The sequence below is a fragment of the Crinia signifera genome, chromosome 12 (genome assembly GCF_055691185.1).
Source record: "Crinia signifera chromosome 12, ASM5569118v1, whole genome shotgun sequence".
Taxonomy (NCBI): Eukaryota; Metazoa; Chordata; class Amphibia; order Anura; family Myobatrachidae; genus Crinia; species Crinia signifera.
Window position 1 is genome coordinate 2,245,629 of NC_139228.1, and position 23,505 is coordinate 2,269,133.

At 51.5% G+C, this 23,505-nt stretch overlaps 1 protein-coding gene across 1 annotated transcript in view; it reads left to right on the forward strand.

Moving 5' to 3' along the window:
* LMNA (lamin A/C) overlaps positions 1-23,505 on the forward strand; it is a 109,541-nt gene that overhangs the window by 74,751 nt on the left and 11,285 nt on the right. Inside the window, exons 3-4 of the mRNA XM_083166506.1 lie at positions 928-1,291; positions 22,555-22,711. Coding sequence (XP_083022632.1) covers positions 928-1,291; positions 22,555-22,711 — 521 coding nt within the window. The remainder of the gene's footprint in view (positions 1-927; positions 1,292-22,554; positions 22,712-23,505) is intronic.

Consider the following 23,505-nt stretch of genomic DNA (forward strand, 5'->3'; position numbering starts at 1 on the left):
AGTCACACTGATGTCATCATTACCCCTGAGGGACTGGTTGTGGGAGCTGGGTGCAGGCGGTGACGTCTTATTAGTAATATACGCAATGTTAGCGCCTGGCGGGTACTGCTCTCAGTCATTGCACAGGGCGACCTCAGAACTGATCCCTGGCACATAGGAGAACAATCACATACTGCCAGAGGTGCTACCTGTGGTCTCTGCTTTCTGGGCTTTTCAGCAAATCCTTTATATCATCAGGAGTTATCCAATGTACACGACACACAATTCCATGTGTGTGCTGCCCAATAAATGTTGCCTGGAGGGTTGGCATGAGAATACACCTTGCCACGGGGGGGGCGGGGCGGCGGCAGCTTTAAGGCTGTGACCCCTAGGGTAACTTACTTCCTACCACCATGCTGTGTGAACATGGGGCTGGTAATTGACCCTCGCCACTTCCTTGTGTTCAGCCACTGGTATTGGTCGGTGTTCGTCTCCCTGCATGTACAGCAGTGACTTCTCGTACAGCTGCTGCGTCCACTTTTGTAGCTGTAAATGCATTTCCGTACGTCTCTGGATCAGACACAGAGATCCCACGGTGTAAAGGCGTTGGGTGAGTCTGCATTAACCCCTATAGATAGCTGCAGGTGATGAATGGCATCGCTGAGCTTTGAAATGATCAGATGGCTTTGTATGCATCTCTCAGCTGCTGCAGAACCTCCTGTGAGGCAGATCTGTCAGTCACAGCAGTGATTGGCAGCACTGCTGTCTAGGAGGCTCTGCAGTTTGAATAATGCAGGGAGTAGTAGGGGCTGGATTAGTCCTTTCCCATCATCAGCTGGCTCCTCCCAGGGAATGTACTATACGCACACACACACACAGTGAGTGTCAGACGGGGAGAGCACAGCACGGCACACATCCTCACTCTCTCTCTCTCCCTCCGCTCTGCAGACCCAGCCAAGAGAAACATGGAGACACCGGGCTCAAAGAGGGGCAACCGCGGGCACTCGTCCACACCGCTCTCCCCGACCCGCATCACCCGTCTGCAGGAGAAAGAGGATCTGCAGGAGCTGAACGACCGCCTGGCTGTCTACATCGACAAGGTGCGCTCTCTGGAGTCGGAGAATGCCGGGCTGCGGCTGCGCATCACCGAGTCCGAGGAAGTGGTCAGCCGGGAGGTCTCCGGCATCAAGGGCGCCTACGAGACCGAGCTGGCTGATGCCCGCAAGACCCTGGACTCTGTGGCCAAGGAGAGAGCCAGGCTCCAGCTGGAACTCAGCAAGATCCGGGAGGAGCACAACGATCTGAAAGCGAGGTAGGGCATGTGGTTGTGCCTGGGGCAGCATGCCGTGCGTTGGGGGACTGCGGGCGACTTTGTGGTGTTATATCAGGGAGCTGGGGTTATGCTGCTGGGAAAGGAGCTTTCACTTTCAGTTAGACCAGGAGTTCGGCCTTTCCGTTTACACAAAGTTGAATCGACGGATTTGGGATTGTGCCAGTAATATAGAAGTGGTATTAATCGTGTTCCGCTCCCTCAGATAGGCGCAGATAATGATTGATGATCCGCACACATCGCGGACTATGACATGTAATAAATCTCTCGGGTGCCATAAAGACTTAACCGCTCTGTATGTGCACTTTGCCCCCCCCCATTGCCGGGTAGTTGCCCCACCTACTGAATGCTGCTAAACTTGGATGCAACTCCTCCAGGATCCTTCTCCCTAACACCCACGCATGCCAGCTCCCCCGTACTCCGTTTTGGTACTCTGTGACCAACACCCCAAACCCCCCCCCTCCCTCCTGCTCTCCCAGCATGCACCCGCTTGCACGATATCTTATTATATAGACATTAGCTGGATTCTGGGGAAACTATTTAAGTGTCCGCCGCTGCTGTGCGTCCCTAGTTTCAGCTTCTAGTCTACAGAGTGCACGCTTATTATCTAGTGCCTAGTTATCCATCAGGCCGCGACCGGCATAATAACCGGGCACAACAATGATGGCGGCAGCTGGTTGTCTCTGCAGCTGTTGCCTCTGCCCACCTGCCATTCTGGGTCCACCTGTGCCAAGCAGGAGATGGGAATGTGCCATGTTGTGTCCTGTTTGGTGATTGCTTGCTGTCGTGCAGTGTCTGGGCGTACTAAATGCTGCCACTTAGCTGATAAGGGCACACCCTGGGGTGTTTGAGGATGATAGAACAGAAAGGTTTTTTAAGGTGTTCTGTTCCCACACACTGTCCTCTGTTCTGTCCGGCATTTACTGTGTTGTATGAGGTAGCGATAACACGGCACTTTCTGCAAGTCCCTATATGGCATCCCCCAAAGCCGGCTCTGCTCTCCTCAGCCAAAAGCCATGGGAGACGGCCAACTTCTGTGGAGACGCTGCTTTTAATTTTCCCAAATAATGTTCACATTCCCGGTTAAGCCCTTTTTATCCTGTATTATGCCTCACATAAATATACAGATCGCGTGAGGCCCTGCGGCTCTGTAACAGCGGGCACGCATTGCTCTGTGATCCGGCCGGATAATGAGCTGGTAACAGTTTCCGTGTGTCTGGTCTGTTCCCGGAATGTTGGTCAGCATCCTAGGAACGTCACAGACTCTGGTGCGATCGGACTCCGTTCCGTTGGCTGGAGCTCTGCGACAATATGGCTGCAGAGGTCTGTTCCCCGAAATACAGCTAATCTTCGCTTTGCAGAGCCTGCGGTAACTATGGAACCCATATTTATTTGGCCGGTCATGATGAAATGTAAGCGTGTGGGAGGATGACACGGAAGAGGTGATTCAGTGAGGACCAGGGCTGAACGCCACAGTCTAATGATGCCTCGCTATAAGTGTTACAGAGCCCTGCCTATAAGTCTCTATGTACATTATGTACAGCACATCCAGCTGCTAGATGAGGAAAGGCACCAGACTCCTATCAATTAGGGGGTGCACCCCACCATTACTGCTAAATCCCAATGCCCCTCCAAATATAAACATGTTACACACAAGCATTTTTTAATTCACTGATTTCATTTTAACCCTTTCAGGTCCAACGTCTAGTCAGGCTCAACAGCCCTAGCGCTGGCAGCAGATCCAATGGTGAGCCACTTTAGAATAAGAACATTAACATCGTTCAATATTCAATGTAGACGATTTTTGAGTAAAAAAAAAAAAAAAGACAATTAATTTACACCAGACTGTTTGAATTGCACACACACAAAAAAATTGAACTGCAAAGGGTTAATTTTATTAATGTGCGAAAACTCAGCAACAAAATGTTTAATCAAAGTCTGGAAAAGTTAAATTGAGCGAATTATCTTGTCTGAGCGTGGCCCCCTACGCTGTGAGCCCGGCCCCCTGCGCTGTGAGCCCAGATGATGATTGCTGTAAATGGTAACGGTAGGGGCTCTGTGTAATCCTGCATGTTAGCACCTGTGCATTAATTAGAACGCAGCATACGTGTACTATAATAGTTTTTTAATCACGTGTGTGAAGCGGGCTCCTGGTCTGATTCTGTCTCGGACTTAGCGGATCAAGGTTTTCGCCACCGCAAATGTACGTTCAGTCGCACTGCATGTGTCATGTGACGGGGAACGCAGTGAGGATTTATGTAATTGAGCATCTGTAGGAGGTAACGGGAGAGTGATCACTCAAACTCGGGTCTGAGGCAACCTTTTGGGTGCCTTCTATGAGCGCCCTTGCGGAGTTACAACGGCGTCCTGATCCCGACGACCATGCTGTGTCACTATAGGCTTACTCAGACGCGCATCTATTGGCGGTGCTGTACCTGTGCAGGGGGGGGGGGGGGGGACTACAGTTTAGCTGGGAGGCAGTGCCAGTCGCCGGTGTCACTGTAGCTTCTGGACATCTGGCTGCAATGTGCGACCCCCGGTCAGCACTCACAGGCTCCCTCTTGTCTAGTCGGTGGGCGGGCGCTGCATTCCTGTAGTAAATAACAGGCATTGCCTACATTCCCGCACACCTTGGAGGATTCCATCGTTACCTTGAGTCACCAACTTTTATTGTTGGTGTGGCCGGTTCCTCCCTCTGCAGCTTACGCCCGCAGCCGTCGTTAGGTAATGTTGTAGCTGCTGTAACCATGACAAAGTGTAATAAGAATGATTGCCTCATCTCCAATCACACTGCAGTCCCTAGTTATATTATTACTATATAATAATCCAGATGCATCATGGGCCCTGTGCTTGGTTTGCAGCTTCGGGCCTCTGCAGACATAGCAGGCCTGGAGCCCGGCCATGTGACTGTCCGCAGGATTCCATGCCAGGCCCAGACGTCAGTGTGAGCTGCTGAAATTCCTCAGTCTCCTCCGAGCAGCCGCTCCCAAAGCCATCATAAGAAGTTTCTTTGTCCGCAGAGACAACATGGCTGAGCGACGGTCTCAAGACAAGGCCACTGTGCCTGGCAGCCTGCCCTCAGAGGCTTGTGCCCTCACATCATGGAGAGTCTGTGACGGGAGCTGGCAGAGTGGGTGTTTTCAGGGAAAGGTCAGCTTTTAGGGCGAGAAGACATAACATACATCAAGGCCCTGGTCCCGGGCTGGTTATTCCCTGACAGTAGACATATTGCAAGGCCCTGACGTCACAATGCTGCCAGTTATATCTGCGCTGCGGAGGTATGGCTTCTGTGCCACACAGCGGTGTTACTATGTGCAGCTGGTATATCTGCGATGCTTATGTCGCATGGAGGAGCGAGTGACCAGAAGGCCGCACACCCTGGGCTGTTGCTGCTGTCACCCAGGGCCCAGACTCCTCTCCGCATTCCTCACATTTCACCACTGCACAAATAGCTTTTCCGGGAAGGTGACAACCAGGCCGGACTGTGCTGTGGGGCGATGCTGTGTGTACGTAGCATAAGAGGAATGTAGCCTGTGAGACATGCTTTCATAATGACGCTGACACACACACACACACACACACACACTCACACACTCTCACTCACACTCACACACTCTGATCTGGTTCTGATTTGGTTCATTTCAAGTTGCTGGTCTGTGTCTTGGGCCCTGGAGATCAGTTGATTATAGCACCTTAAATTTGTTTGGGAAGTGCTGCCTCTGTCGGGGGCTGGCTAATAGGTCAGTGATGGGAGGTGCTGCCTCCGCTGGGGGACGGCTGATAGGTCAGTGATGGGAAGTGCTGCCTCCGCTGGGGGACGGCTAATAGGTCAGTGATGGGAAGTGCTGCCTCTGTCGGGGGCTGGCTGTCAGTGATGGGAAGTGCTGCCTCCGCTGGGGGACGGCTGATAGGTCAGTGACGGGAGGTGCTGCCTCCGCTGGGGGACGGCTGATAGGTCAGTGATGGGAGGTGCTGCCTCTGCCGGGGGACGGCTAATAGGTCAGTGATGGGAAGTGCTGCCTCTGCCGGGGGACGGCTAATAGGTCAGTGATGGGAAGTGCTGCCTCTGCCGGGGGACGGCTAATAGGTCAGTGATGGGAAGTGCTGCCTCTGCCGGGGGACGGCTAATAGGTCAGTGATGGGAGGTGCTGCCTCCGCTGGGGGATGGCTAATAGGTCAGTGATGGGAAGTGCTGCCTCCGCCGGGGGCTGGCTAATAGGTCAGTGATGGGAGGTTCTGCCTCTGCCGGGGGCTGGCTAATAGGTCAGTGATGGGAGGTTCTGCCTCTGCTGGGGGACGGCTGATAGGTCAGTGATGGGAGGTGCTGCCTCTGTCGGGGGCTGGTCAGTGATGGGAGGTGCTGCCTCTGTCGGGGGCCGGCTAATAGGTCAGTGATTCGACATTCGGACATGTTGGCAGGAGCTGGAACATCCCCAGACTACTGTCCCCTCAGTGTCCAGCACCCACTTGCTTTTGAAATGATCAGCACATGAAAGGTTGACATGAGTTTTTCACTTTTTTGTTGTCAATGTTGACACCCATCGACATGGTCCTCAAATAGTGTCCCGCGTACTGTGGCATAGCTCTACTCACACGCCATGCTCTGGACTTTGTCCTTCCCAGTCCAAGTACATGTGATGTAAATCCCAATCCACACTAGGCCTAGAACCTGCTACGGACGAGATAGTCACAGATATCGCTGAAAAGGGCCCTTCCTGTCCCCTCCGGAGTCTATGGGGCTTTACAGTAGGAAAAAAGTCCCAAAAATTGACTCATGTCAACATTTTGCTTATGTCCACCCAGTGCATGTTGACATTTAGTTGTTGATCTATTACTTGGATCCCCCCTCTCTCCTACTACAAGAACCCAGTGCCGCCGATCCTGTGCGATAATCCCGTGTGCGTGTGTTACAACCGTTACAGGACTTTTCTGTGGCCCCTGGAGGCCCATCTGTTTTCTATAACGCCTAGATCAGCGATACGCTCCCTTAAGGATCTCACTGCCACGCGCAGCGGCTTGTAGGAAAGCCGGGGTTCATTCTGCTTTTATCCTGTCTCATAGAAATGTTTTCCCCAGCCTTGGAGCCTCGGGAATGCCTACATGAAGTTTCCATTGTGGTTTCTTGTGCCCGCTGCCAGCTGGTGACTCAGTGCCGAATCATTTTCTATTTCTTTAAGTTCCCGTCTGTGGATTGGTCTATCTGTGGTTTCTGAATGAGGAATTGAAGCTACGGAACGATTTGTTAGATGTGTAAAAGTCCTTTGTGCGCTGACAGAAGTGGAATTGGGTGTGTGGTGGGGGGGGGGGGGGGGATTGTACTTTGCTAGGCAAATGTTATTGGGATTTGTATGACAATGGGCACAGTATAGATTGTGCTGGGACAGCAGCTGCTCCCTCCCCGGATTCTGTGCAGTTGGCCGGGGAGACGGCAGCCACTGATATGGGTTAAAGAACCTGTTGTGGGTTTATACAGGGACGGGAGACTCCTTCAGCTGTTGCTCACAGAGACGGCGGATGGAACATTGTGCAGCCAGTAACACTGAGCGGGGCCCATCCACTACGCAGACATATCTGGCCTCTCCCAGGAATCTGATCTGACCCTGGATACATCTGATGCAATATAGACCTATAACAAGCTGGGCTGCTATGGGGATATATGAAGCAGGAGCCACTGGTTAAATATCCGCAAAGGGTTCATTGTTAAAAGTAACTGTAGACTTGTCTCCCCCCCACACCTTCACCATAACCAGCCGTGCCAGTGCTGTTCTAAAAATATGGGGGGAAAGCTGCTTAGGGTTCCCCTGTATTAAAAGCAGCAGCACCGGCTCCTGGACCTGTCCTGGCTGTAAACATTCAGGGGACAAAAGGTATAATGGGTCCCCCGTAGTATTGCAACCAGCGCCGGGCACCACTAGCCAGGGGAGTAATGCCACAGACATGTTTCTCCCCCCCCCCCCTTCAGGGCACCCAAGGGCCAGGGCTGAAGGCCGGAGCTGTCCCAGGGACCCCTGGGCTGAGGGTGCCAGGCTTATGCCCACCATGCAGGAGTGTGCCGTTTGTGTGCAGGCTCATTGTTCTTCCAGTCACCACTCTGTGAGCAGCAAAAGGCTGGGAACCAATGCACGGGGGAGTGGGAGCCCCAGTACCCCTCAACCCATCCCTGGCCCACCGGTCACATGAGTGGTGCAGGTGCTCATCACTCCAAAATCAGCTCCACAGTCCGCACTGCGCCCGGGGCACCCTCTGTGCTGAGGTGGGAGATGGACACAAAACCTGGACGGCTTCAGATCAGATAGATCCATGGTGCAGTAAATGTACTAAAGCTTCTTCAAATGTAAAGAGGTGCTGTTGCCCATAGCAACCATCTCTCTGATAACTGTCTATCATTTCTCTATTGCATCCTAAAAAAATCTCTTTTCGTTTATAGAAGCTTTGGTAAATTTACCCCAAGTATAATACAGTCTGTGTATGGATCATAGGGTCACAGGAAATTACGTTGACATAGGAAAAGGTTGACACGGATATGTTTGAGTTTTTGTTGTGGCGTCACTTTGTAGATTTGATCACACGGACAGAACGCGCTGGACGGGTTCTATTAGGCAGATGTGTGTACTGGCAGGACATGATCCAGGTCTCGCATTACAGACACATTATATGTGAGAGCTAATCCTGTTACCCGGGAGACTGCAAGTCTCTCTCTCAGCCTCCTGCTCTGTGAGATAATGATGCTCATCGCTCTTATGTAGCATTTACAGAATGCAAACTCCTGTGTAACATGTAATCTATATATAGGCCGGGCGAGTGCAGCGGCGCGTCCGGTACGGTACCTGGGTGGAATGATGTAAGTAGCGATCGTTCCCCTGTTACCCTCGGCAGCCACAGGTGCGTATGTGGACTGTTATATTGTGTACAACGCTTCATTCACAGAACTGCTACACTGAGACCTTTATTCATGTATCCATTGAAGTGAAATGATTGCAATACTGAAGATGTTGGGCGTAGGGGCTCCCCAGGGTGTCAGCATGTTCCGGGTCCCTGCCTGTGCTCTGTCCTTCCCCTGGGATTAGCCGCGCTGTATATAACACTGGTCGGAGGATGTATCCTGATGGTGTCCCAGCACACAGAGGACTTCCTTCCTCCAGCAGACCACACGCTGAGTCATCATAACTCCACAGTGCCGACATGCCATAGGCCAGGGGTCCTCTATGTCGGCTATGTCAGCCCCTGCTTTGTTGTTTGGTGCATTGGTATTGAGGAAGTCTGTATTATACTCTGGAACATGGGACGCTGACCCTTGGAGCTTACAATACAATGTGATTCTTGGGGAGATCCTATAGCGATGTGCTTACCGTCTGCTGTGATATGTGGGATTCATGTTCCCCAGGGCTTACGGTGTTGTCACAATGAATCACATTCCTGTGCAGGGAGTTTCCACCTTCTGGTGACGATGTCCTCTCATTCGTTTTCTCTGTGCTCCTCAGCCAGGTCCTTCTAGCATCGGGGGATTTATCTGCGCTACCATGGGATCACGAAGCTGCTGTCCGCACATAGTGGTATCCGCTGTGTTGTATCTTTAGGAGATACAACTGAACAAGTCTCCCTGATGATACAAACACGTGGCTGAAGATCACCAAATGCACCAGTACATGACCGTAGTCTGGAGGTGGGCAGCATCGTTAACATGTCCTGCTTACAACCTAGACCAATACTAGGAGAGACCCTCTCACTGGGAACACCGGGATCTTGTGTTCAGCATGTTCGGGGGCAGCTAAAGAACTAGTGGGGTGAATACTGGTGCAGCCACTTGTAATGCCACCAGTGCAATCTCACCATGTAGTGAGACAGAGTTGTGCAGAGGGGGAGGGGCTTGGTACCTATCAGCTGTGGCATATGCCGCTGTGGTCAGCTAGCTTGGCAGGCTCTGTGGGCAGAGCTTCCTCCGAAGGCTGGGCCATCCCCACTGAGAGATCTATAATAGAGTTCTGATCTTGGCTGAGCAGTGACTGCATTCCACCATATGTGACTGATCTCCCTCCTGCGTTCCACCATATGTGACTGATCTCCCTCACTGTGTCATGTTATGTGTACTCCTAGCTGCTTCACAGTGGAACCATATAAACAGCCGGTCAGTTCACTGGAAACGTAGTGAGGTGACTGTGCCTCGCACCTCATCCCCAGCTGTTAGGGAAGTGCTAGGCTGCGTAGTGGTTGTCTGTAAGGTGGCGTCGGATTAGCCGGCACCTAGCAGGTATTGAGAAAGAGGGTGTGATAGTGTTGTGTCAACACGTCCTCAGCCTGTTCACGTTCCGCTGTAAAACATCAAACCATTCATTGTTTCATAGGGGACAGCTGGGGCGGATATTATCCTGCCCCATGAGGCTCAAGCAGCGCAGCAGTATAGAAAGTACGACGTGGGGCTGACTTACCCAGAAATATGGCAGCGGGTAGTGAGCAACGACAAAGTACTTGTAGTGCTGCACAGTACAGATCACCACCCCCTACTGCATTGGTTGTCAGACCACCAGCTGACACCATCTGAAGATCCGTAATCAGCCGGCCTGCAGTCTGAGAGGCAGAGTGTTTATTTCTGTCATAGGAAATACCAGACTCTGGGACCAGGCCCAAACCAGCCACCAGCTCCGATCCCCTCCCTGAGTGTTATATTGCAGGCTGATGACTCATGTGATACAGCCTTGCCGGCTGCAAGCTGGATCCTCCAGGACCAGCGCTGCCATCGTCATTAACCCTCCGATGGTGCTGCTGCTAATGTGGGGTAGGGGTACGCCTTCTGGACCCCTGCATTCCCTTTGTTATAGCTAAATCACATTGTCCATTATTTTGCAATGAGACTTATTGTATTGTAACATTTCAAAACAAAACGTGTCAGTTTAAGCAAGTCTCCTTTTTGTTGTGGAACTAAAAGTTCCAGCATGTCTAGCGGCTTAGTGAACCGTTGCCCTAGATTTGTCAGCACTGCCATTCGCAGCGGGCAAGCGGTTAGGCAGCCTGTGGGTTAAAGAGGGCATGGTATCCTGGGACTTGTAGTTCCACGGGTGCTTTTGTCAGTGAAGGCACAGTGTTTCCACACTGAATGCTGCCATTATGGTAAGGTGAGCTTGTTATCCCTGGGCACTTCCATCTCAGTTACTTGGCTGTAACAACAAGGCATGCTGCCCATCAGCGGTGGGCGTGCACTAATAGCTGATGGATCGGCAGTGCCCGAGCTGGCATTAGACTTGGTAATACATGGTACATTAATCAAGATTCCTGGGGAGTGTCCTGGGCTGGGTACTAAATATATGTAGTGCATAGACCTGCCAGCATTAGATTAGTAGTAGTAGTAGTGGTACGCTTGTGCACAGACCTGCCGGCACTAGGTATATGTAGTAGTAGTGGTACGCTTGTGCACAGACCTGCCGGCACTAGGTATATGTAGTAGTAGTGGTACGCTTGTGCACAGACCTGCCGGCACTAGGTATATGTAGTAGTAGTGGTACGCTTGTGCACAGACCTGCCGGCACTAGATATATGTAGTAGTAGTGGTACGCTTGTGCACAGACCTGCCAGCACTAGATATATGTAGTAGTATTGGTACGCTTGTGCACAGACCTGCCGGCACTAGATATATGTAGTAGTAGTGGTATGCTTGTGCACAGACCTGCCGGCACTAGGTATATGTAGTAGTAGTGACATGCTTGTGCACAGACCTGCCGGCACTAGATATATGTAGTAGTAGTAGTGGTACGCTTGTGCACAGACCTGCCGGCACTAGATATATGTAGTAGTAGTAGTGGTACGCTTGTGCACAGACCTGCCGGCACTAGATATATGTAGTAGTAGTAGTGGTACACTTGTGCACAGACCTGCCGGCACTAGGTATTTGTAGTAGTAGTGGTACGCTTGTGCACAGACCTGCGGCACTAGGTATATCTAGTAGTAGTGGTATGCTTGTGCACAGACCTGCCGGCACTAGGTATATGTAGTAGTAGTGGTACGCTTGTGCACAGACCTGCCAGCATTAGATTAGTAGTAGTAGTAGTGGTACGCTTGTGCACAGACCTGCCGGCACTAGGTATATGTAGTAGTAGTGGTACGCTTGTGCACAGACCTGCCGGCACTAGATATATGTAGTAGTAGTGGTACGCTTGTGCACAGACCTGCCGGCACTAGATATATGTAGTAGTAGTGGTACGCTTGTGCACAGACCTGCCAGCACTAGATATATGTAGTAGTATTGGTACGCTTGTGCACAGACCTGCCGGCACTAGATATATGTAGTAGTAGTGACATGCTTGTGCACAGACCTGCCGGCACTAGATATATGTAGTAGTAGTGGTACGCTTGTGCACAGACCTGCCGGCACTAGATATATGTAGTAGTAGTAGTGGTACGCTTGTGCACAGACCTGCCGGCACTAGGTATATGTAGTAGTAGTGGTGGTACGCTTGTGCACAGACCTGCCGGCACTAGGTATATGTAGTAGTAGTGGTGGTACGCTTGTGCACAGACCTGCCGGCACTAGGTATATGTAGTAGTAGTGGTACGCTTGTGCACAGACCTGCCAGCACTAGGTATATGTAGTAGTAGTGGTACGCTTGTGCACAGACGTGCCGGCACTAGGTATATGTAGTAGTAGTGGTACGCTTGTGCACAGACCTGCCGGCACTATGTATATGTAGTAGTAGTGGTACGCTTGTGCACAGACCTGCCGGCACTAGGTATATGTAGTAGTAGTGGTACGCTTGTGCACAGACCTGCCGGCACTAGGTATATGTAGTAGTAGTGACATGCTTGTGCACAGACCTGCCGGCACTAGATATATGTAGTAGTAGTGGTACGCTTGTGCACAGACCTGCCGGCACTAGATATATGTAGTAGTAGTAGTGGTACGCTTGTGCATAGACCTGCCGGCACTAGATATATGTAGTAGTAGTAGTAGTGGTACGCTTGTGCACAGACCTGCCGGCACTAGGTATTTGTAGTAGTAGTGGTACGCTTGTGCACAGACCTGCGGCACTAGGTATATCTAGTAGTAGTGGTATGCTTGTGCACAGACGTGCCGGCACTAGGTATATGTAGTAGTAGTGGTACGCTTGTGCACAGACCTGCCGGCACTAGGTATATGTAGTAGTAGTGGTACGCTTGTGCACAGACCTGCCGGCACTAGATATATGTAGTACGCTTGTGCACAGACCTGCCGGCACTAGGTATATGTAGTAGTAGTGGTACGCTTGTGCACAGACCTGCCGGCACTAGGTATATGTAGTAGTAGTGGTGGTACGCTTGTGCACAGACCTGCCGGCACTAGATATATGTAGTAGTAGTGGTACGCTTGTGCACAGACCTGCCAGCACTAGGTATATGTAGTAGTAGTGGTACGCTTGTGCACAGACGTGCCGGCACTAGGTATATGTAGTAGTAGTGGTACGCTTGTGCACAGACCTGCCGGCACTAGGTATATGTAGTAGTAGTGGTACGCTTGTGCACAGACGTGCCGGCACTAGGTATATGTAGTAGTAGTGACACGCTTGTGCACAGACCTGCCGGCACTAGGTATATGTAGTAGTAGTGACACGCTTGTGCACAGACCTGCCGGCACTAGGTATATGTAGTAGTAGTGGTACGCTTGTGCACAGACCTGCCAGCACTAGGTATATGTAGTAGTAGTGGTACGCTTGTGCACAGACGTGCCGGCACTAGGTATATGTAGTAGTAGTGGTACGCTTGTGCACAGACCTGCCGGCACTAGGTATATGTAGTAGTAGTGGTACGCTTGTGCACAGACCTGCCGGCACTAGGTATATGTAGTAGTAGTGGTACGCTTGTGCACAGACCTGCCGGCACTAGGTATATGTAGTAGTAGTGGTACGCTTGTGCACAGACGTGCCGGCACTAGGTATATGTAGTAGTAGTGGTACGCTTGTGCACAGACCTGCCGGCACTAGATATATGTAGTAGTGACACGCTTGTGCACAGACCTGCCGGCACTAGATATATGTAGTAGTGACACGCTTGTGCACAGACCTGCCGGCACTAGATATATGTAGTAGTGACACGCTTGTGCACAGACCTGCCGGCACTAGATATATGTAGTAGTGACATGCTTGTGCACAGACCTGCCGGTGGGTGCATTGAGAGGACCTTTCACTTTAACTATAGTATAGAGCCCCGGGCCCCACATATTCTAAATGCTATACATTGTTTGTACATAGTCTGATCTCCCAGGATGCAATGGGTTAACGACCCTACTTGGCCCAGAACCAGCGCCTGACCTTTACTTACTTCCATCAGTAAATTTACTGACCGTTTGCCGCCTTCTTGTCCTTGTGTAAGCTGCAGTAAGCGATCATGGAGAAATAGATCTCATTGTGCCCGTCTGGCATTGTGCCCGCCTCATCACGCCCGCTGCTTCCTGTTTGTGCTGAGGTGACGCTGAGACTACTCACAGGGTGGGAGGACACAGGTGACTTCACTCCCTATTGCTGGAATAATTGTGCCCCATTGGTATGACTCCCCATTATATGGGGACAGCGTGGGGTATATTCTGACCGGAACACAAATGTCTGTCTGTATGAATGTGTGAAATGATGTAATCCAATATGAATCCTACATGTAAAATGCTCTGTTCACTGTTACCTAACCTTCTATTCATGTGACACAGGTGTGCAGCACTGTCAGTCACTCTGTGCCTGCTCTGCAGCCCAATCCCCAGCATGTCCGTAGGGCAATGAGAGAGAGAATGTATATACTGAGGCTGGGACTGTAGCATTCAGGCCCGTGCTGTCCGGCCTGTTGTGTTATGATATAAATCCTAGGTGCAGTAATGCTCGCAGTCCCTGACGCCCAGATACATCTGGATCTGCTGCTCTATTAAATCCCAGATTTTCATCTCCATTGTTCGTGGATCTTTTGCAATGCTTCTCTCTGTCCTAAGTCAGTGACTCGCCAGGCGGCGGTGCAGGGTTCCCAGCTGCATTATTCAGGGTGGGTGAGGGCCGGCCGTGGGGGGTGGGCTAATATAATTGAACCGTCTGTAATCAGATCAGATCTGTGCGTATACAGCCATGTCACCCTGGTGCTTCCCCGGAGAATCGGGCGCTGCGGGCAACTCCTGCCAGCTCTGGGAGGATCAGTGAGAAGGGTCAGAGGGCATTCACACTGAATTTCGGGCCAGTGTCCTCCGCCCCCCAGTTTCCAGTGTTCCCGGCCACGGGAGGAAATCTGGCTTAGGCGCAGAATATAATTGGCAATGTTTGATACGGGAAGAATAGGATGAGTCAGATGCTGCACATACACAGACGTGGCACTAGAACAGATTACATGGCCAGGCCCTTCCGCCCCGCAGCCATAATACCTGACACCGCGCCAGCGGGAAATGTCTCGCCGTGTATCCTTATCACTCAGCAGCTGGATCTTACTCTCACTCAGCCTGACTTATAATGTTCAGGAAATCGCAGACCACGCCCTGTACATTATATAGTTATTATTTATACCAGTCTAGAGATAATGGGAATACTGCCCCTGGTGGTGAGGTGATGTTAGAGCAAATAATGCTGTCTACCAATGCCTTAGGAGCTGGTGATGTCACTGAGGCACGAGATACATTGTGCCTCATACCTCGGAGATGTTTGTAGTGCCCAATGAAGTGCGTTCTATTGACAATAGGTCCAGCACGATAAATGTCTGTGTGTATGCTGCAGAGGAGGCCCTGGTGGGATATACACAGAGGCCCAATGAGCATCTACTGCATTATACAGCTGTCCGGACCATTTACTAATAGCACCGTCATACATGGTGACACGGGAATTCCCTGCTCTGTCATACATGTGACACGGAATTCCTGCTCTGTCATACATGTGACACGGGAATTCCCTGCTCTGTCATACATGTGACACGGGAATTCCCTGCTCTGTCATACATGTGACACGGGAATTCCCTGCTCTGTCATACATGTTGACACGGGAATTCCCTGCTCTGTCATACATGTGACACGGGAATTCCCTGCTCTGTCATACATGTGACACGGGAATTCCCTGCTCTGTCATACATGTGACACGGGAATTCCCTGCTCTGTCATACATGTGACACGGGAATTCCCTGCTCTGTCATACATGTGACACGGGAATTCCCTGCTCTGTCATACATGTGACACGGGAATTCCCTGCTCTGTCATACATGTGACACGGGAATTCCCTGATCTGTCATACATGTGACACGGGAATTCCCTGCTCTGTGATTGCACTGTCATACATGTGACACTGGAATTCCCTGCTCTGTCATACATGTGACACGGGAATTCCCTGCTCTGTCATACATGTGACACGGGAATTCCTTGCTCTGTCATACATGTGACACAGGAATTCCCTGATCTTTCATACATGTGACACGGGAATTCCTTGCTCTGTCATAGCACTGTCATACATGTGACACTGGGATTCCCTGCGCTGTGATAGCACTGTCATACATGTGACACTGGAATTCACTGCTCTGTCATAGCACTGTCATACATGTGACACGGGAATTCCCTTCTGTCTTACATGCGACACTGGGAATTCCCTTCTGTCATACATGTGACACGGGAATTACACGGGAAATCCCTACTGTCATACATGTGACACGGGAATTCCCTTCTGTCATACATGTGACACAGGATTCCCTGCTCTGTCATAGCACTGTCATACATGTGACACAGGATTCCCTGCTCTATCATAGCACTGTCATACATGTGACACGGGAATTCCCTGCTCTGTCATAGCACTGTCATACATGTGACACAGGATTCCCTGCTCTGTCATAGCACTGTCATACATGTGACACAGGATTCCCTGCTCTATCATAGCACTGTCATACATGTGACACGGGAATTCCCTGCTCTGTCATATCACTGTCATACATGTGACACGGGAATTCCCGCTCTGTCAAAGCACTGTCATACATGTGACACGGGAATTCCCGGCTCTGTCAAAGCACTGTCATACATGTGACACGGGAATTCCCGGCTCTGTCATAGCACTGTCATACATGTGACACAGAAATTCCCTGCTCTGTCATAGCACTGTCATACATGTGACACGTGAATTCCTGCTCTGTCATAGCCACTGTCATACATATAGACACGTGTCGCTCATACACACACACATGTTATATAGACATGTCACGCTCATACGTACAAACATACACACACACGCATGTTATATAGACATGTCACGCTCATGCACACATACTGTACATGTTATATAGACATGTCACGCTCATACACACACGTTATAAAGACATACTGTATATACCTAACCATATATACTGTTATAGAGGCTAATAGGAGAGAGGCGTTCATAATACCGCTGGAATGTTATCCCCCCCCCCCCCCCCCCCCCCCCCCCGTCATGGCACTATATGGGAGGGGAGTATATGATATCCTGTAAGTAGGTATTCCTCTGTTATTTCCTACCTGTGGGGGGGTGATTACTGCTGAACACAATGTCCCCCACTCCAGCACTGTCCCCTCTCCCTGTCTGATAACAAGTCTCAGCCTGGTGCCTCTTTCCCGCACCCTCCCATTCCCTCAGGGACATTTGTCAGTTTGTTAGTACTTTCACCTGAGACTTGGGCGTTCTCTGTCTGTCATGACACAAACGGGTGAGCACATCACTGGGGCTGGTCTGACTGCAATCCTAAAGGTTAATCTAGAGAATTCCCCTCCACACTTCATGTCACATGCATCTCCTGAAATACTCTGTGCTGCTGGGGATCTGCTCCTCCCACTATATAACTTTCAGTCTGTGGCTTCCTGCTGCCCCCATTCCCCTCCTCACATCATGTCACTGCCCCTGTCACATGCAGCACTGTCCTCACTGACACATCACACATCTCCTGATATACTCTGTGCTGCTGGGGACCCTGTCCTCCTCCCACTATATAACTTTCAGTTCTGTGGCTTCCTGCTGCCCCCATTCCCCTCCTCACATCATGTCACTGCCCCTGTCACATGCAGCACTGTCCTCACTGACACATCACACATCTCCTGATATACTCTGTGCTGCTGGGGACCCTGCTCCTCCCACTATATAACTTTCAGTCTGTGGCTTCCTGCTGCCCCCATTCCCCTCCTCACATCATGTCACTGCCCCTGTCACATGCAGCCCTGTCCTCACTGACACATCCCTCATCTCCTGATATACTCTGTGCTGCTGGGGACCCTGCCCCTCCCACTATATAACTCTGTCTGTGGCTTACTGCTGCCCCCATTCCCCTCCTCACATCATGTCACTTCCCCTGTCACATGCAGCCCTGTCCTCACTGACACATCCCTCATCTCCTGATATACTCTGTGCTTCTGTGGACCCTGCTCCTCCCACTATATAACTCTCAGTCTGTGGCTTCCTGCTGCCCCCATTCCCCTCCTCACATCATGTCACTGCCCCTGTCACATGCAGCCCTGTACTCACTGACACATCATTCATATCCTGATATACTCTGTGCTGCTGGGGACCCTGCTCCTCCCACTATATAACTCTCAGCCTGTGGCTTCCTTCTGCCCCCATTCCCCTCCTCATCATGTCACTGCCCCTGTCACATGCAGCCCTGTCCTCACTGACACACATCACTCATCTCCTGATATACTCTGTGCTGCTGGGGACCCTGCTCCTCCCACTATATAACTCTCAGTCTGTGGCTTCCTGCTGCCCCCATTCCCCTTCTCACATCATGTCACTGCCCCTGTCACATGCAGCCCTGTACTCACTGACACATCATTCATATCCTGATATACTCTGTGCTGCTGGGGACCCTGCTCCTCCCACTATATAACTCTCAGTCTGTGACTTCCTGCTGCCTCCATTCCCCTCCTCACATCATGTCACTGCCCCTGTCACATGCAGCCCTGTCCTCACTGACGCATCACTCATCTACTGATATACTCTGTGCTGCTGGGGACCCTGCTGATCCCACTATATAACTCTCAGTCTGTGGCTTCCTTCTGCCCCCATTCCCCTCCTCACATCATGTCACTGCCCCTGTCACATGCAGCCCTGTCCTCACGGACACATCACTCATCTCCTGATATACTCTGTGCTGCTGGGGACCCTGCTCCTCCCACTATATAACTCTCAGTCTGTGGCTTCCTGCTGCCTACATTCCCCTCCTCACATCATGTCACTGCTCCTGTCACATGCAGCCCTGTCCTCACGGACACATCACTCATCTCCTGATATACTCTGTGCTGCTGGGGACCCTGCTCCTCCCACTATATAACTCTCAGTCTGTGTCTTCCTGCTGCCTCCATTCCCCTCCTCACATCATGTCACTGCCCCTGTCACATGCAGCCCTGTCCTCACTGACACATAACTCGTCTCCTGATATACTCTGTGCTGCTGGGGGCCCTGCTCCTCCCACTATATAACTCTCAGTCTGTGGCTTCCTGCTGCCTCCATTCCCCTCCTCACATCATGTCACTGCTCCTGTCACATGCAGCCCTGTCCTCACTGATACATCACTCATCTCCTGATATACTCTGTGCTGCTGGGGACACCCTGCTCCTCCCACTATATAACTCTCAGTCTGTGGCTTCCTGCTGCCTCCATTCCCCTCCTCGCATCATGTCACTGCTCCTGTCACATGCAGCCCTGTCCTCACGGACACATCACTCATCTCCTGATATACTCTGTGCTGCTGGGGACCCTGCTCCTCCCTCTATATAACTCTCAGTCTGTGGCTTCCTGCTGCCCCCATTCCCCTCCTCACATCATGTCACTGCCCCTGTCACATGCAGCCCTGTCCTCACTGACACATCCCTCATCTCCTGATATACTCTGTGCTGCTGGGGACCCTGCTCCTCCCACTATATAACTCTCAGTCTGTGGCTTCCTGCTGCCTCCATTCCCCTCCTCACATCATGTCACTGCCCCTGTCACATGCAGCCCTGTCCTCACTGACACATCCCTCATCTCCTGATATACTATGTGCTGCTGGGGACCCTGCTCCTCCCACTATATAACTCTCAGTCTGTGGCTTCCTGCTGCCTCCATCCCCTCCTCACATCATGTCACTGCCCCTGTCACATGCAGCCCTGTCCTCACGGACACATCACTCATCTCCTGATATACTCTGTGCTGCTGGGGACCCTGCTCCTTCCCAGTATATAACTCTCAGCCTGTGGCTTCCTGCTGCCTCCATTCCCCTCCTCACAGGTCACATGCAGCCCTGTCCTCGATGAGCCATTGCTCATCTGTACTCTGTGCTGATGTGTAAGATTTGCTATGGACCAGCTGCTGGGTTTGTAGTCCTGCACATCCCATTGTCTCTGGGGTCTTCTCTCTAAAAACGGCGCTCAGCTTACAGGGAGTAAGAAGCTGGAACGAGGCTTCATGGAACCGGCTGCATGTTTTGGAGCCAGGCCACAGAACACATTACCGGTGCTGGACATACCTGGACTGCTGTGTGCAGTTATATACAAACCTCTGTACAGTATACAGGACGTCGCCAAACCTCTGCTTCCCGGGAGGGGGGGGGGGAATCATTTTGCTTATGTTCCCCAGAGGATGGAGCTGTGATACTGTATCATAATGAGAATAATAATATGACATTATTGTACCTACACCAGAGACCCATAGTGTGCTAGCTCTGTGAGTATAGGAAACATATATAGGGAGAGTCCAGCGTATAAGCGCGTGTAACCAGCCCGTGTCTGTGTGATGGGAAGTCTGCAACGGGTTCTGTATCTGTCCAGCAGAGTATTGGGAGAGTCCAGCGTATAATCGGGTGTAACCAGCCCCTGTGTGTGATGGGAAGTCTGCACAGGTTCTGTATCTGTCCAACGGAGTATTAGGAGAGTCCAGCGTATAAGCGTGTGTAACCAGCCCGTGTGTGTGTGTGTGATGGAAAGTCTGCACCGATTCTGTATCTGCCCAGCAGAGTATTGGGAGAGTCCAGCAGTATAAGCGCGTGTAACCAGCCCATGTGTGTGTGTGTGATGGGAAGTCTGCACCGATTCTGTATCTGCCCAGCAGAGTATTGGGAGAGTCCAGCGTATAAGCGGGTGTAACCAGCCCCTGTGTGTGACATGGGAAGTCTGCACGGGTCTATATCTGTCCAGCATAGTATTGGGAGAGTCCAGCGTATAAGCGGGTGTAACCAGCCCGTGTGTGTGTGTGTGATGGGAAGTCTGCACGATTCTGTATCTGCCCAGCAGAGTATTGGGAGAGTCCAGCGTATAAGCGGGTGTAACCAGCCCCTGTGTGTGACATGGGAAGTCTGCACGGGTTCTGTATCTGCCCAGCAGAGTATTGGGAGAGTCCAGCGTATAAGCGGGTGTAACCAGCCCCTGTGTGTGACATGGGAAGTCTGCACGGGTTCTGTATCTGTCCAGCAGAGTATTGGGAGAGTCCAGCGTATAAGCGGGTGTAACCAGCCCCTGTGTGTGATGGGAAGTCTGCACAGGTTCTGTATCTGTCCAGCAGAGTATTGGGAGAGTCCAGTGTATAAGCGGGTGTAACCAGCCCGTGTCTGTGTGATGGAAAGTCTGCATGGTTCTGTATCTGTCCAGCGGAGTACTGGGAGAGTCCAGCGTATAAGCGGGTGTAACCAGCCCCTGTGTGTGACATGGGAAGTCTGCATGGTTCTGTATCTGTGCAGCAGAGTATTAGGAGAGTCCAACGTATAAGCGGGTGTAACCAGCCCCTGTGTGTGTGATGGGAAGTCTGCACAGGTTCTGTATCTGTCCAGCGGAGTATTGGGAGAGTCCAGCGTATAAGCGGGTGTAACCAGCCCCTGTGTGTGTGATGGAAAGTCTGCACGGGTTCTGTATCTGTCCAGCGGAGTATTGGGAGAGTCCAGCGTATAAGCCGGTGTAACCAGCCCGTGTCTGTGTGATGGGAAGTCTGCACGGGTTCTGTATCTGTCCAGCGGAGTACTGGGAGAGTCCAGTGTATAAGCGGGTGTAACCAGCCCGTGTCTGTGTGATGGGAAGTCTCCATGGGTTCTGTATCTGTCCAGCGGAGTATTGGGAGAGTCCAGCGTATAAACGGGTGTAACCAGCCCCTGTGTGTGTGAGATGGGAAGTCTGCACGGGTGCTGTATCTGTCCAGCAGAGTATTGGGAGAGTCCAGCGTATAAGCCTGTGTAACCAGCCCCTGTGTGTGAGATGGGAAGTCTGCACGGGTTCTGTATCTGTCCAGCGGAGTATTGGGAGAGGTCCAGCGTATAAGCGGGTCTAACCAGCCCCTGTGTCTGTGTGATGGGAAGTCTGCACGGGTTCTGTATCTGTCCAGCGGAGTATTGGGAGAGTCCAGCGTATAAGCGGGTGTAACCAGCCCCTGTGTGTGTGATGGGAAGTCTGCACAGGTTTCTGTATCTGTCCAGCGTATAAGCGGGTGTAACCAGCCCCTGTGTGTGTGTGTGTGTGATGGGAAGTCTGCACCGGTTCTGTATCTGCCCAGCAGAGTATTGGGAGAGTCCAGCGTATAAGCGGGTGTAACCAGCCCCTGTGTGTGTGATGGGAAGTCTGCACGGGTTCTATATCTGTCCAGCATAGTATTGGGAGAGTCCCAGCGTATAAGCGGGTGTAACCAGCCCGTGTGTGTGTGTGATGGGAAGTCTGCACGGGTTCTATATCTGTCCAGCATAGTATTGGGAGAGTCCAGCGTATAAGCGGGTGTAACCAGCCCGTGTGTGTGTGAGATGGGAAGTCTGCACAGGTTCTGTATCTGTGCAGCAGAGTACTGGGAGAGTCCCAGCGTATAAGCGGGTGTAACCAGCCCCATGTGTGTGATGGGAAGTCTGCACAGGTTCTGTATCTGTCCAGCAGAGTACTGGGAGAGTCCAGCGTATAAGCGGGTGTAACCAGCCCCATGTGTGTGATGGGAAGTCTGCACAGGTTCTGTATCTGTCCAGCAGAGTACTGGGAGAGTCCAGCGTATAAGCGGGTGTAACCAGCCCCTGTGTGTGTGATGGGAAGTCTGCACGGGTTCTGTATCTGTGCAGCAGAGTATTAGGAGAGTCCAGCGTATAAGCGGGTGTAACCAGCCCCTGTGTGTGATGGGAAGTCTGTACGGGTTCTGTATCTGTCCAGCGGAGTGTTAGGAGAGTCCAGCGTATAAGCGGGTGTAACCAGCCCCATGTGTGTGATGGGAAGTCTGCACAGGTTCTGTATCTGTCCAGCGACAGATAGGGGGAGTCCAGCGTATAAGCGGTGTATCTGGGATCTTCTGTTTGGTGCTAGGGCACTCATTGGTCCTCTCTCCGTTTTCCAGGAATAAGAAGAAGGAGTCGGACTTGTTGGCTGCCCAGGCTCGCCTGAAGGATCTGGAGGCCATGCTGAACTCCAAGGATGCAGCGCTCTCCACCGCTCTGGGGGAGAAGAGGAACATTGAGACAGAACTGCGGGACCTGATGGCCCAGATTGCCAAGGTCAGACATGGGTGCCCAGTATTGCCAGATTGCCAAGGTCAGACATGGGTGCCCAGTATTGCCAGATTGCCTAGGTCAGACATGGGTGCCCAGTATTGCCTCATGTAATGTCACCTTTACCAAACTGGTTCATTATACACTACTAGAGTGACTGCTCACTGCCTCTTGTCCCATTATATAGTACCCTTGGCCTAATAACATTAATATGGGCAAGGAATATTCTACACCCTTTGTAGTATTACTAGCCGCAGGAAGATTCCTGTCACCAGTATGGAAATCGCTAAAGCAGAGATAAGGAGCGTAGTGTGTACATTCACACTGTGCATGATCAGCGAATTATACTGGGTACGGTCGCTGTTAGTGTTAGGCTATGATGGGTTGGTAGTGACACAGTAGGGAGAGGGTGCGGACGCTGTTAGTGTTAGGCTATGATGGGTTGGTAGTGACACAGTAGGGAGAGGGTGTGGATGCTGCTAGTGTTAGGCTATGATGGGTTGGTAGTGACACAGTAGGGAGAGGGTACTGATGCTGTTAGTGTTAGGCTATGATGGGTTGGTAGTGACACAGTAGGGAGAGGGTACTGATGCTGTTAGTGTTAGGCTATGATGGGTTGGTAGTGACATAGTAGGGAGAGGGTGTGGATGCTGCTAGTGTTAGGCTATGACGGGTTGGTAGTGACACAGTAGGGAGAGGGTACTGATGCTGTTAGTGTTAGGCTATGATGGGTTGGTAGTGACACAGTAGGGAGAGGGTGTGGATGCTGCTAGTGTTAGGCTATGACGGGTTGGTAGTGA